The sequence below is a fragment of the Electrophorus electricus genome, chromosome 18, assembly GCF_041902795.1.
Source record: "Electrophorus electricus isolate QZ-2024a chromosome 18, ASM4190279v1, whole genome shotgun sequence".
Classification (NCBI taxonomy): domain Eukaryota; kingdom Metazoa; phylum Chordata; class Actinopteri; order Gymnotiformes; family Gymnotidae; genus Electrophorus; species Electrophorus electricus.
In genome coordinates, this window is record NC_137514.1 from 5145803 (window position 1) to 5159701 (window position 13899).

Sequence of the window (13899 nt, forward strand, 5' to 3'; positions counted from 1 at the left end):
GCAATGACTCATTTATTCGTGCCTTTGTAACAGACAGACAAAAGCCAGCAAGCCGCCTAAGCTTCTTTTTTTTTTTTTTTTTTGTCTCAATAACAGGTCTGAAACTGCCTTCTATGCAGCCAGAGGGACACACTGAGGAGGCACGGGAGCACCGATATGGACATAGCTGTGGCCAAGCGGGTTGGGGTCTTACACCAAGAACCCCAGAATCGCTGGTGTGAATCATTACCCAGACACCATGGATATTGACACAGGCCAGACAGTGTATTTGCATGCATGCCGTGTGTGTGTGTGTGTGTGAGCGTGTGTGTGTGTGTGTGTGTGTGTGTGTGTGTGTGTGTGTGTGTGTGTGTGTGAGCGTGTATGTGTGTGTGTGTGTGTGTGTGTGTGTGTGAGCGTGTGTGTGTGTGTGTGTGTGTGTGTGTGAGCGTGTGTGTGTGTGTGTGTGTGAGCGTGTGTGTGTGTGTGTGAGCGTGTGTGTGTGTGTGTGTGTGTGTGTGTGTGTGAGCGTGTGTGTGAGCGTGTATGTGTGTGTGTGTGTGTGTGTGAGCGTGTGTGTGTGTGTGTGTGTGTGTGAGCGTGTGTGTGTGTGTGTGAGCGTGTATGTGTGTGTGTGTGTGTGTGTGTGTGTGAGCGTGTGTGTGTGTGTGTGTGTGTGTGTGAGCGTGTATGTGTGTATGTGTGTGTGTGTGTGTGTGTGTGTGTGTGTGTGTGTGTGGAGCTTCATCACACACTGCTGTTAGTTAACATGGTTAAGAACCCCAGCAGTACTGCCCCCTCCTGGTACACACACACCCACCCCTCCATCATGTCAGTGTCACTGCCCACAGCCCAACAATACCCACCCGATGGGGCGGCACACCGGCTACAGCCTGAAGCCCCTGTGAGATAACTGTGTCTAATACAATGACCAGAGCGTATAGATGCAAAGTAGGCATTCATGTTGCTGAGTAAATCCTAAGATGGAAGCGCCTTCCTGCAACATGATAGTGACGATAGTTCTGCTTCACCAAAAATACACCAGAACACGCTTCCAACCTGACGTTCTAAGGTGTAGTGGCTACACTCAGTACTGCTCCCTGGATTCACATATGTTGTCAGTGTAATTTTCCCTGATGAATTTCATGCATCTGAATGCGGCGGAATACAGCAGAAACCATCTGACTGTGCAGCCAAGGCCCACTTTAAACAGGAAAGCCTGCACTTTTCAGGTAGAGTAAATCATTCCCACATGATTTCAAGCACATGATTTTAAGAACTGTAAAACCCAATCTTAATCCTAATATAGCCCTAATTTTAATCCTAATCTAATCCTAATATTTAGTCTCTGGGAAAGCCAAAATCAATTCTCTCTCTCCTCCGAGCATGTTTATTGGAAGCAGTGGCCACTTGCAGAAGTTAAAGGAAATAGGTTTTCTAAATGATCTGAATAAACTCAAGATAATTAGGTTTTGCAGGAGTCATTAGCCAGAATGTGGGATATACATGCTTACAACTAACATTTCTTTTAATGAAATACTATCTTTGACATTTGATATATAAATTTTAGACCATGGCAGACAGCAGAAATAAAAAGTATTGGTTTATTTGTTTGAAGATGAAGAAGAAGAAGAAGAAAACAATGTTCTTTCAGTGAAACTATTTTGGCTTTTCTGAAGTCAGCTCCCTCCCACCTCGTCTGGTGTACAGCCTCTGTCTGAGACATACCCAACCGCATCTTTCCCCAGTTGCTGATTACTGCAGCACAGACAAAGACAATCTGTCTCTAAAACAATACTTATCTATCTCTCATGTCTTTCAGATCTCTCTCTCTCTCTCTCTCTCTCTCTCTCTCTCTCTCTCTCTCTCTCTCTATAACACACACCCTGTATCTCTCGCGCTTTCTCTTTCTCGCACACACACGCACACACACGCACACACACACACACACACACACACACACACACACACACACACACACACACACACACACACACACACAGGCATCTGGCCTCTGGCCAACCCCTGCTTTTGTTCCCCTCCCAAGTCCGAGTTCAGGCCAGGGTATTTAAAACACACTGTAAACACAGTGGTGCGCATGGTAACCGTCGCCATGACGGCATGACAACAGCCCGCAGGTCGTCTCTCAGGCACTTGGCAGCCCGGGTAACTTAATATTTGCCTGGCGTTAGCATAACATTTTCATTATGTAAGGCGAAAGGGCTGCGCAACGGGGCGCGCCCCCATTGAAGTTTGGAACACTCAGCGCGCGACGGTTGCTATGTTGGGTTTGCAACGGAGGCAACAAACCCCGCGCGAGACTACTTCCTTGAAGGAACATCTGGTGAAAAAAAAGTTTGTCCCCGGGGGTAAGCACACTTGCGGGGAGAGAGAGGGGCAACAGACGAACAAGAACACATTCATCCTCTTTGCTGGCCCATTACACGGACAGCATTAACCTTATATAAGTGGACGGAGACAAAAATTGGATTTTGGAGTCGCGGTTTTCCCTTTTGTTCTTATCGAGACTGAATGATCTAGTCAGTCATTTTGGTTTTGTGTAATTGAAGAAAGAGCATAAAAGTATGTGAGTAATGTGCCTTCCCTATTTAACCGACGTCCTGTTTGTGCTACCTCCATGCCAACATTTGTCCGCCCAACACCAAATAACATGATTATGTTGATTTGGTAAGAAAATCTATTTACCCAATAATGGATAAAAAGATGTACTACATATTAATATTCGATATATATAATTGCCTCTATTCTATTCTACATTAAACAGAGCATAGACTATACCTTACATTTACACATTGTCCTGTGTTATATATTTAGTTGTTACCTAAGTGACACTTACTATTTGCCAACATCTTGAGCTATTGGGCCACAGATAAAGTGTGTGGATGAATAAGGTCGTTCGTGAGATACTGTGCTCCGCCGAACTACGTTATCCACAATCCTTTGCGAAGTAATCTGTGACGTGCCCGTGAGGAGCGAGACAGTGATAGAATCCAAATAACATGAGTTACACTGGACGTCCACTTAGGCGAACACACAAAGACTACTGCACACAGACTGCAGAGCCCACCGAATAATCGCATTAAAAAAAATTTTTTTTTTTTTTGTTTGTTTGTTTGTTTGTTTCTTTATGGCAGTCAAGGACGCGCCACTTTGCTAGAACCGTTGTTTTTGTTGTTGCTTGTTATTTAATCAGTCCGACTGGAACTTTACATAGCGCAACTGCACTCGTCCAGAAAGAAAAGTCGCGGTTCTAAGACGGGTAAGAGTCGTTATTGAGTTTCTGAGAAAAGCAGGCAGTGCAGGGTTCTTTGTTTTCATTTCTGTTTATCTGAGTTCTTGAAAGCCTGAGTTAAAGCAGTTACTACATATGAAGCGATAATGCACGCGTTAATAGAAATGGAACTATTATTATTATATAATATTATTGAATTGTGAACTGTGAACTGCTTCACAGTTATCAACAGGTGGTAAAAAAGAAGAACCTAGCTTGACTTTCAGCTGGCACTGCATTTGTATGCCTTATTAACTTTGATCTAAAAGCAGTTATTTGTCCAGTTCACAGATTTTGCATTTTAAGGTGAATGTGTTTTTATTTATATTTGCAAGTTGGCTCAGGCAAATGAGGACTGCATAGCATTTGTGCACAATGCTATCTCGGTTTAATCGAATAATGAAGTGCTTGGAACGAACCTGCAAAGACATTACGACCCATTTTGGATCGTTTTGTTTCCCACGCCGTACGTCCAAACAGTTTTAGAATCCTTCTGCTCCTGATCGCGTGGTTTTATAAATAACCGCATCATATTACAGCGTCTCAGTGTTTCCATTCCTCAAAAGGCTGAGATCTCTTTCTTGACCTGCTCACTGCGTTTTCTCAGCTCCCAGATAAAAGTGCGTAAAAGCGCGGTTTGCAGAGCGCACTCGGCCAATGAGTCGCGAGCTGCAGGTGTTGTCTAGACGAGTGTGTCTATGTTAGAAAAACAAACTTTGGTACTAAAGAAGAAGAGGAAAGTTGTTTCTGTCATCCTGACCTTTAAAAAATATATGTTGCATTTGATTTAATAGCACACGAGTCGCAAGTTGGGAGTTGTAACGTCTCGTACGGCCTTATCCTAACAGCTCTCGCGGATTCGTCAGGCCGAATGTTCGGGCAGGACTGGACAAGTCAGTATGGTCTTAAAATGAGCGAATAGTCCTGTGCTTTAATACCTGCGAGAATAGAACAGTTTTCTGGGGCCCATCAAGCACACACACACACACACACACACACACACACACACACACACAAAGAATATACAAATCAAAACACAAAAAAAGTTATTTCAATAAGTACTTCTGGGTTTTAGTATACTGTATCTTGTTGACTGGCAAAAACCTGTCTACCTTCATTACCATGGTATCCGAATTTTAAATTGACAAGCATTACACCTAAACATAGGCTGTATAACATAAGCTGCATATGACAGCAGACAGTCATCAGTCTACAATTGTTTTGGACCTGTGGAGAGCTGGTCATAGGTTATGTGTTGTATCAATAGGGAAATTCTACATTCCATGATAAAATCCTGATACTGGTTTGATTAAATATGACTTTTGTTTAAGGATGTTATTGCACCAGGCATTGTTAAGGTAAAATGTTGCTCATAGTTTTATTGGTTTGTGTAGTTTCTGTGCAGGATGAAAAAAGCAAGTGTTGAATTCAAACACTACAGGATTGAAATCCATTTTAAAGAATTTTTGTTTGTTTTTATTTTGCTGTGTCATTTTATCAAATCTGAACCCACGTGGCAGTTGTACTAAGCTAGATTTCCTAAAAGGCTCTTGGTTTTGCATCCTGCTTTCCTAACCCAGTGCACAGAGGAGCAGAGCCTTCGTCTGCCACAAAAGCACCTCTGCGGCTATGGGCTGAAATCAGCCCTGAAGCTCTGCCCATGCAGAGCAGACCTTCCGTGTGCCCTGAGCCCAGCTGGGTGAGACTACAGCTGGGTAAACTTGCCCATGGGTGGTAGCATGGGTGGTGGGGGAAAGCAGCCAGTCACTGGCGTCTGTACAACTTCTCGTATACACCCAGGTAGTCACTAGCCCTTACGTTACAATCTGGGTTTAGTGTTTGTATTTCCTTTCTGATGAGTGGGATCATGTAAAGAGGCTGAAAGCTGGCTTCAGATGACTGGTTCCTCACTAACATATGACACATCTAATATTCCACAGGTATGCGATATAAGTAAAGGTATTTTCTAGTTTGTTTCTCACAAACGAATATGCTCCAAAGTGTTTAGAACATTGTTATTTATTAATCATTATTATGTTCTGGAAAAGCAGGTTCAAGAAATGCCCAACTGACATCTCCATATATGGTGTGGTTTTCATTCCTTCTCAAGTAGCGGTCTGAGCACACCTCTGGAGCACCAGGGCTGTGCTCTAAGGTTCGATCACCGGCAGTGTCTTGTATACACCATTGTCCAGTGTTCCCAGTGGCCTCTGTCAGGAATGACCTGGTCTGACGGCAGGGCGTGTGCAGGGAGAATATTCTGCATGGAAATGTGTGTTATTCAAAGATAGCATAGAGTTAGCCACAGGTGGAGGAAATGAAAATGTGGATGTGGAATAAATAAACCTGTGTTCCCCTCTGAATCGCTTCCATGTTCGGCCTGTACGTATGCCATTGGCAAAGCACTCTGGGACACAGCGGGAGACCTGAGAGAAAACCCCTCAGTTTATGTTTCACTTGCATTTGTAAGTGAGCTGTATTGAAAATACTAACAATTGCATTTATTTATTAAACGTATCTTAAAAACACTGACCTAGCATCTGCCCACTGGACAAAACAAGGTCACTCTTGAAAGAGACATGGACAAGACAGGCTACAGTAACGTAGATGAGATGAATATGAGACTCACACAGAACACAGAGCAGTAGACAATATGTAGACGAGATTTACACAGGAGAAAGTAGATGAGATCAAATTGAAACTTAAACAGGATACAGTGCGGTAGACAAGATATAGACGAGACTTGCAGAGGACACACTAGGTGAGATGGAAATTATATTTATATAGGATGCAAGACTGCAGAACATTCATATAACCTCTCAGTGCAACCTGTGTTACCAGTTGTCTATAACAGGCAGGGTAGGACAGACATCAAGTAAGCATGCCTACTTGAGTGTGTAAACGCTATGGCTAAAATTTGGTGGTGATTTTTACTCACTAAAATTTAAAACTCAGCCCATATCAAAAACTGGTATCACAATTAATACTTGCACTAACATCTATGTGTTAAATTAACTCACTGAGCTTAGCTGGACTGACCTAATGAACAGAATCTCTTTAAATTGAGGCATTTAAATCTCATTTTGCCATTCCTGTTGATGCAGGGATTCATTCCTGCAGCTCCACCCAATACACTACCTGTAACACCACCAGAAACACCACCTGTACCACCACCCAAAACTGTCCTCTACTCTAGACTAGCTGAGTATGGCAGTTAGGTAAAATCTTCTCCTCCCCAGTTGTGCCTGGTTATTCACTGATGGAGCTGTAGCTCTTGGACACACACACACACACACACACACACACACACGCAGTGGCTGCACTGACAACACTGAGCTCGTGTTTCCCAGGCAGTGCATGCTTAGAGAGGTGTGTAGCCTATATAACAGGCTGTATACTCTGTCACCATGGCAACAGCGTGGCGTGTTTTACCCGGTTGGCGAGTGTGAATGAGTGTTTGGAATGGTTACAGGACCAAGCAGAAGGTGCAAGTGAACCATACACACACACACACACACACACACACACACACACACACACACACACACACACCAGTGAAGCAGAACAGATGTTTGTTTGCCCCTGTTGTTAGTTCTTGACCTTGTGTGCATGCACATTAGTGTCAGTGTGCAAAATGTTTAGATGAGTGGTTTTGTGTATGTATGCGCATGCATTCATGCATGTGTTCCTGCAGATATTAGATAAGCAGTAGAGGTGGCAACATGCAAATATGCAGTTTGAGCAGCTGTATTAGTTATCAGTCCTCTGTCGACCATCCAGCCCTATACACAGATGAGCCCTTATCTTAAATATGGTGGGCTTTAGGTGTTGTTCTGCTTAAACTGCAGGTTTATACTGGTAAAAAGACAACCCTGAGAAGCCACAAACGTGTGTGTGAGAGAGAGAGAGAGAGAGAGAGAGAGAGAGAGAGAGAGAGAGAGAGAGAGAGAGAAGTGAAGACTGATGTGGCTACAGATTGATGGCAGCTTCAAACAAAGCCACATATGCATGCATGCACACACACCACTCCCCCCAACACAAACACAGATCAGCTGTCCTCAAATGCACATCTGCACGCATGCACCTCACATGCGCATACACCTCTTTTCACTTGTTTTGTCTCTCGCACTCTCTCTGTCTCTTTCTCTTGCTCTTTCAAACCTCCTGTTCATAAACAGATGTGTGCTGAATTCCATTTCAGTAGATACATCTTACCCGCAAAAAAAAAATAGGACCAGGGCATCAGGCACCATTTTTAGCAAATGCTGGTTGCCACATTCTGACTGAATGCGGGGTTTTGCGGTCTGAGAAGCGAAACTCGGGCTTCCTCATTTGAAGCGCTTGACTGGTCGCGCGCTCGCTATCTCGTGTGAAAACGTTGCTTTCATGGCTGTAAACAAAACCGATGCTGGGAACACTGAAAAAGCAAGTGAAAGTTTCTCACGGAACTCGGTACAGTCAGCAAACACTCATCCTCTGCGTCCTAATGAAGGAATGTCTGAGAAGGGTCTAAGGCATCTTCGTCGCCTTTTCGCTCGTTCCAGTACACGGAGTCTGCGGAGCGCCGATGTAATTTATGGTTGGATAAATAAAACTGAGCTTTTTTGTTGTTGCCAGCACTTTTTTTGCGTGTTCGTCTCACTTCAAACACCTGTTGTTTTCAGAACTGCCGGGATGGATTGGTTGAGATTATGAAACAAAAAAAAAACAAACAAAACATTTCAACTCGCAGCGTCCGCTCGGAAGCAGAATCAGAAAATATAATTTCACTCTGTGAGATTGCGCTGTTAACCGTGCCGTCTCCATAAACACACTGCAGCATCAGAAAAGTGAAACGAGAAGGAGGTAACTAAAGTACATGGACTATAACACGAAGAAGGTAAAAACATTTCCAGTTCTATTTACATCACGCAATTTTAACTGAGTAAAGTCAGCCGAGAGGCGTCCGGCGTCACAGGAGTCCTCGCCCCGCGGACACCACAATATACGTGCTATCGCATCTTATGCAGTGGCTGCACTTAAATAAGACGAAATCATGTTGTTGTTTTTTTTATGTCTCTGTTTTATTCTCTGTAGGTGGTGTGGTACAACCATAGAGCGATGAATACGCACTGAATAAAGAAAGAAAACGCGAGAAGAAAGAGGAAGTGGGGTGGAAAGGACTTCTGTCAGGAGTGCCAAGGTGTCAAGAGCCACGCAGATGTTACGCGCAGAGCAAGAAGACTCAGAACAGAAGCCCATCAAATACGGAGAGCTGATCATCCTGGGGTAAGACCGGCTCCCGTCCGAGCCATGAGGACGTACATCTGCGAGTCTCCTTCGGAGGGATTTTGACACAAGTGGATATTTAGCGGCTGCAACTGTGCAACTTTTAAAATCCCGCTCATGCGTAGATGTGGATGAATACACTCAAAGAGAACATGTGATTTAGGTTTTACAGGGGTGTGTGTGTGTGTGTTACCTGTGCACAGGTATAATGGCTCCCACCCAAGCGGAGACCGTGGCAAGAGGAGGAGTCACTTTAGCCTATACAGACGACCCACAGCCAATGGCGTCAAACCTAGCACTGTCCACATCGCCCACACCCCAGAGGCAGCCAAGGTACACACACACACACACACACACCATGCAAACACCACGCACACACACACACACACACACACCACGCACACACGCACGCACACACACACAGACACACGCGCACACCCACACGCACACCACACACACACACCACGCACACACGCACGCACACACACACCACACACAGACACACGCACACACGCGCACACACACGCGCACATCCACACGCACACCACACACACGGACACCACACACGCACACGCGCACACCACGCACACGCACACACACACACACACGCACGCACGCACACACGCACGCACACACGCACGCACACACACACAGACACACGCACACACACGCACACGCACACCACACACACGGACACCACACACGCACACGCGCACACCACGCACACGCACACACACGCAAAGTACACTTATATATCATTGAAAGTAACATAAGGCTGTCAAGACAAATTTTTATAACAAATTTTTTTTTAACTAACACATCAGCAGTAATAGATTGGTAATGGGAAAAGCTGAGTGTGAGAGTGATATTCTAATGTCCAAGACCTCAGTGAGACACCAGGAATAGTTCTCTTTGTGTGTGTGGGTGTGGGTGTGCAATGTGATGCTTTAACACACATCACACACACACACACACACTCTCACACACACACACACACACATTCCAGTATTCTTCCTCTTATCTTCATTGTTATCCCTCTCTCTGGTAGGTGATCAGTAAAAACATTCAGCACAGTGTGTCCTACACACTCTCATGGGCTGAGACCGTGGTGGTGGAATACACAGACGACAACGACACAGACATGTTTCAGGTACACACACACACATCATACACACATGACCACAAACACATATAAACGCATGAACTCAAGTGGATCCTGAAAGTTGCAAATTATTTTCAATGAAATGATAATTACAGCACTGATTACGATGTTCACCATGTTCACCAACCTTTAACATCTCCCTTGTGCCCGCCCCCCCCCCCCCCCCCCAGATTGGCAGATCTATTGAGAGTCCCATTGACATTGTGGTGTCAAACACAGTAACCAGTAGTGATATCGGCGACACGCGGTCCTATCAGAGCACGATCTCGCGGTTCGCATGTCGGATCGTGTGTGAGCGCTCTCCGCCCCACACGGCCCGTGTCTACGCAGCTGGCTTCGACTGCTCCAGAAACATCTTCCTCGGGGTGCGTGTTTACCACCCCACCCCACCCCACCCACTGCACCTCTCCATTGTGTCTCTCTTAGTCCAGGTGTCCATTGTTCCTTCTGTCTGTCTGTAGGTTGGCTTCTTCACCTCTCTGCCTGTCTGTTTGCCTGTCATGTCTTTATGTCTGTGTTCCTGCCAATCTTAAAGGAAACGTAATACTTTAAAAATACTTCGTTTTTTTACACACACACTCAGAACAGCTTTTGTTTCATTTATGTCATGTGGGCATGTTTCCCCAGGAAAAGGCCACTAAGTGGCCTACGTTTGATGGGCAGATGGATGGGCTAACCACTAACGGAGTCCTTGTGATGCACCCGCCCCAAGGCTTCAACCCCGCCTCCAAAAACAGCCCCACTTCCAAACCCGCTGTCTGGAGAGAGGTCTCCGTCTGTGGAAATATCTTCACACTTCGAGAGACCAGGTCGGCCCAGAACAGAGGCAAATGGGTAAGAGATTGAACGGATACCCACAGAAATACACACACACCCACACATTCAGAGCGATACGATATTTTTGGATCAACTACCTTGTCTCTATACATTCCATGGTATGACTAAATGCAAACTACTTTTCTGTGTCATGGGACACACACGCAGCTCAGGAGCAGGACTGAAAAGTGTTGTATATTCTTAATCTCTCCAACTCCCTCTAAAAGTAAGCATCGTGATGTATGTTTGGGTGCATGGCTATTTGTGTTTTTGTATGTGCGTATGGTTATCTGTGCATTTGTGTTTGTCTACACACGAATAAGTTGTACATGTGCTATTTTGAAGTGTGTGTGAGCAGCGTTAATGATGACGCACTTTAGAGTGGGACCTGGTAAGACCAGCTCTAAAATCCTGCACCAAAACAATAACTCAGTCCAACCTCTCACCCAGTAACAGTCATTTTCAAAACTCACCCAAAAAGCAGTTAGAAGGACTTGAATCTAACTTGTGTTTTGTTATGTGATCTGTTTTTGTTGTTATTTATTAGTTCTACATTCCGCTGTACGCTCTATTCAGTTTTAGTTCTATTCTTGGTTCCTGGGTCCTTCCACCCTCTGTAGCATCTGTAGTAAAGCCAGTCTAACATTGTGCACTAGGGACATGCTGTGGTCACACAGAGGTGACCATGGTTTGGGTCTCCTCGTGCTCCGATTATGTGCCAACTCAGCGCACACACAGCAGTGCTGATGAACAGGCTTTCACCGTGATGAGCTACAGGCTGCCCTCTACTGCCCCCAAGAGACAGTATAGATGTATGTGGGTTTGCTGATTGCAGGGAGTGTGTTGTGGAAATGAAGTCAACAGCACAAGAGGCCGATATTTTATTCACACACAATAGGAGTTCAGGCACAGACGTTCTCACACAGAGCAAAACATATGTCGCTCAGTAGCACCTTCTTCATTCTGCTTTTATCTCCATCTCTTCGCTTTTCCCCTTTCTCACTCCCCATTTCTCCCTCTTTCCCTCTTTTCCGCTCTCTTTCTCTCACTCCCTCTCTTGCTCTCTCTGTCCTTTGCTTCCGCACCTGCCAGATGAAGGAGGAGACTCCGGTCCTGCTCGACGGCTCCCTCATCGACCTGTGCGGCGTCACTCTGCTGTGGCGATCCGTGGACGGCCTGTCCTGCGCTCCCACTCCCGTGCAGCTGGAGGCGCTGCGGCACCAGCTGAACGCCGTGCGGCCGCAGTGCCCCGTCCTGTTCAACACGCTGGCCTTCCCCAGCCTGGACGCAGCCTCCCGTGCCAGCTCCGTCCCCGGCCCGGGTCAGCCCTGGGCCTACCTCGCCTGCGGCCACGTGCACGGCTACCACCAGTGGCGCGGGAGGGGCGTGGCCTTCAAGGAGAGCTCGACGGAGGAGGAAGAGGAAGAGGAGGATGACGACGAGGATGGGGAGGCGCGGAAGGGTGTGCGGGAGCAGCCGATGGAGGGCGAGCGAGAGTGCCCTCTGTGCCGCTCGCGCGGCCCCTACGTGGCCCTGGTGCTGGGCCGCGAGGCCGGAGCCTGCGTGGACGCGGCGGAGCCGTCGCACGCGTTCGTGCCGTGTGGGCACGTGTGCTCAGAGAGCACTGCGGAGTACTGGAGCAGCACGACAGTGCCCCGGGGTGCGAACGCTTTCCACCCCGCCTGTCCATTCTGCATGAAGCAGCTGCCGCAAGAGAGGCCCTTCGTGAGACTCATCTTTCAGACACCGCCGGACTGAGGGCATCTGTGCGCGTGTGTGTGCATCGGCACATCTGCTTCCCTGCGTGGACAGAGCACGTAGCTTGGATATTAATCTTCTCACTGCCAGGATGCTCTCAGTTCTACAGCTCAAACCCAGGTCAAACACAACAGCATCCAGTGGTTTCCTAATTTCTGCATACCTTTGTCTGAACCTGCCTCAGTCACCCCCACTCCCCTAGCAAGGCTTCTCCTTCACCACTTAGCACGCATGTTTGTGTGCTTCCTCAGACCTGTGCTGGGCTCCACTTCTACTTTGGTGTCGCATGGCCATTTCAAATAGGACAGGAACTTCCTTTAAAACAAAATTAAAAATGGTATTTACTGTTTCTAACAGCTAATCCCAATTTTGCCTTCATAGCAGTGGCCTACAGATGGGATGTAGGCATCTGTGTATATAAATGTTACTTCTGATTACTTTTAAACGTTGTTCATTCCATCGCATGAAAGGACTGAATACAGTACACAAAGTCTGGTCTAATTAATTTACGACGGGCAACTGCACATTTATGGATAAAACACTAAAATTCTACTGATTATTCATGGTCTTCCGGGGTATGTGAGGGAATGCAGGAATGAAATAATGTCTACAAAATGTGCTGCCATATTTGAATACCTCACAGAAAAGGAACATCACTAATAGCGTAAGTAAAGCCTTTAGTTTTATGCTAATTAGCCACATGCTAATACATCACCTCTGGGCTTCATATCATAGAATGTCTTATAATTAAAGAAAACAGTTGAGCAATCCAAAAGTAGCCTTGTGAAACCTGAAGGTTTCTGTCTTTATTTTTTAAGAGATGGTTTACACTTTCTGTGCGAAATGCCAGCCTTTGTGCCATATCCTGCACCAACACCTGTGGATTCTTTAGTTTAGACTGTGTGTTAATTAAACTGGGTGTTGCAGTACGTATGTACAGTATGCAAATTATACTCTCATGGTTATGCATTCGTTTGGGTGCTTTATCAATTAGTGCTTCTCCCGCCTCACAATTCCCCCAGAGATGGAGGATTTTCTAATCACTTTAATACTTCAGTAGTATTTATACTGCCAGCATATGTTTTGTACAATTTCCAAAAAAATAATAATAATAAACGTGATAAGACAATTTATGTGATGTGGCTTTTTATCTGTATGAGTGATTATGTATGTAAATCGAAGCAGAAATTTGCCATATACTGTCATTTAAAATAATTATTCACATCATGAAACAGCCACTATGCTGACATCCAGTGACCTGGGTGTTTCTGCAGTAAAAAGTGTAGACATATCTCCACGTGGGAGCTCTATGGCGCATAAACTGGGTTATTTGAGGACTGCAGAGCAATTTGATTCTTCATTTGATGTGAGCTTGTCTTTATAGAAGTTTTTTTTTTTATAAAAGTCACTTTCATACAAGTTGTTTTCTACTTTTTGGTGGTTAAACTGACTTATCGCTGGCTTTTTTCTAAATGCAAATGCAAAGCTGGTTCTACAATATCTAATAGTACTGCAAGTCTGAAACATTAATCTACAGTTAATAATATATGCTGCACAATACGGCAATTGCTCATCGGTTTTTATAATAAAACTGTAATATAAACAATAGATGGCGGCAGAAGGC

The 13899-nt window shown here is 45.4% G+C and overlaps 1 protein-coding gene and 1 long non-coding RNA gene across 8 annotated transcripts; one reads left to right on the forward strand and one right to left on the reverse strand.

Moving 5' to 3' along the window:
* Positions 1 to 2203: 2203 nt before the first annotated feature.
* peli1a (pellino E3 ubiquitin protein ligase 1a) lies at positions 2204 to 13407 on the forward strand. Of its 7 annotated transcripts, none has more exons than XM_027031505.3 (8): positions 5903 to 7850; positions 7936 to 8150; positions 8348 to 8539; positions 8743 to 8872; positions 9588 to 9689; positions 9872 to 10066; positions 10329 to 10535; positions 11610 to 13407. In XM_027031505.3, the coding sequence occupies exons 3-8, from the start codon at positions 8472 to 8474 to the stop codon at positions 12273 to 12275; spliced, it is 1368 nt and encodes a 455-aa protein (XP_026887306.2). In that variant the 5' UTR covers positions 5903 to 7850; positions 7936 to 8150; positions 8348 to 8471; the 3' UTR covers positions 12276 to 13407. The 7 variants fall into 7 exon arrangements, with proteins under 7 accessions (XP_026887310.2, XP_081557829.1, XP_026887309.2 ...); XM_027031507.3 differs by having other exon boundaries at positions 5903 to 7840; XM_027031509.3 differs by lacking the exons at positions 5903 to 7850; positions 7936 to 8150 and adding an exon at positions 2204 to 2348.
* LOC145652132 (uncharacterized) lies at positions 5340 to 5942 on the reverse strand. Its single transcript, XR_014118347.1, has 3 exons — positions 5805 to 5942; positions 5618 to 5697; positions 5340 to 5531 (listed from the first exon to the last, which is right to left on the reverse strand). It is a non-coding gene; the product is annotated as an uncharacterized LOC145652132 (long non-coding RNA).
* Positions 13408 to 13899: the final 492 nt, after the last annotated feature.

What these genes read in the sequence shown, in the direction of transcription:
- peli1a (XM_027031509.3), top strand. Translation starts at nt 8,472, where the DNA reads ATGTTACGCGCAGAGCAAGAAGACTCAGAACAGAAGCCCATCAAATAC. An exon ending in GGAGAGCTGATCATCCTGGG is followed by an intron (nt 8,540 to 8,742) that starts GTAAGACCGGCT and finishes ACCTGTGCACAG; the next exon opens with GTATAATGGCTCCCACCCAA. An exon ending in ACACCCCAGAGGCAGCCAAG is followed by an intron (nt 8,873 to 9,587) that starts GTACACACACAC and finishes TCTCTCTGGTAG; the next exon opens with GTGATCAGTAAAAACATTCA.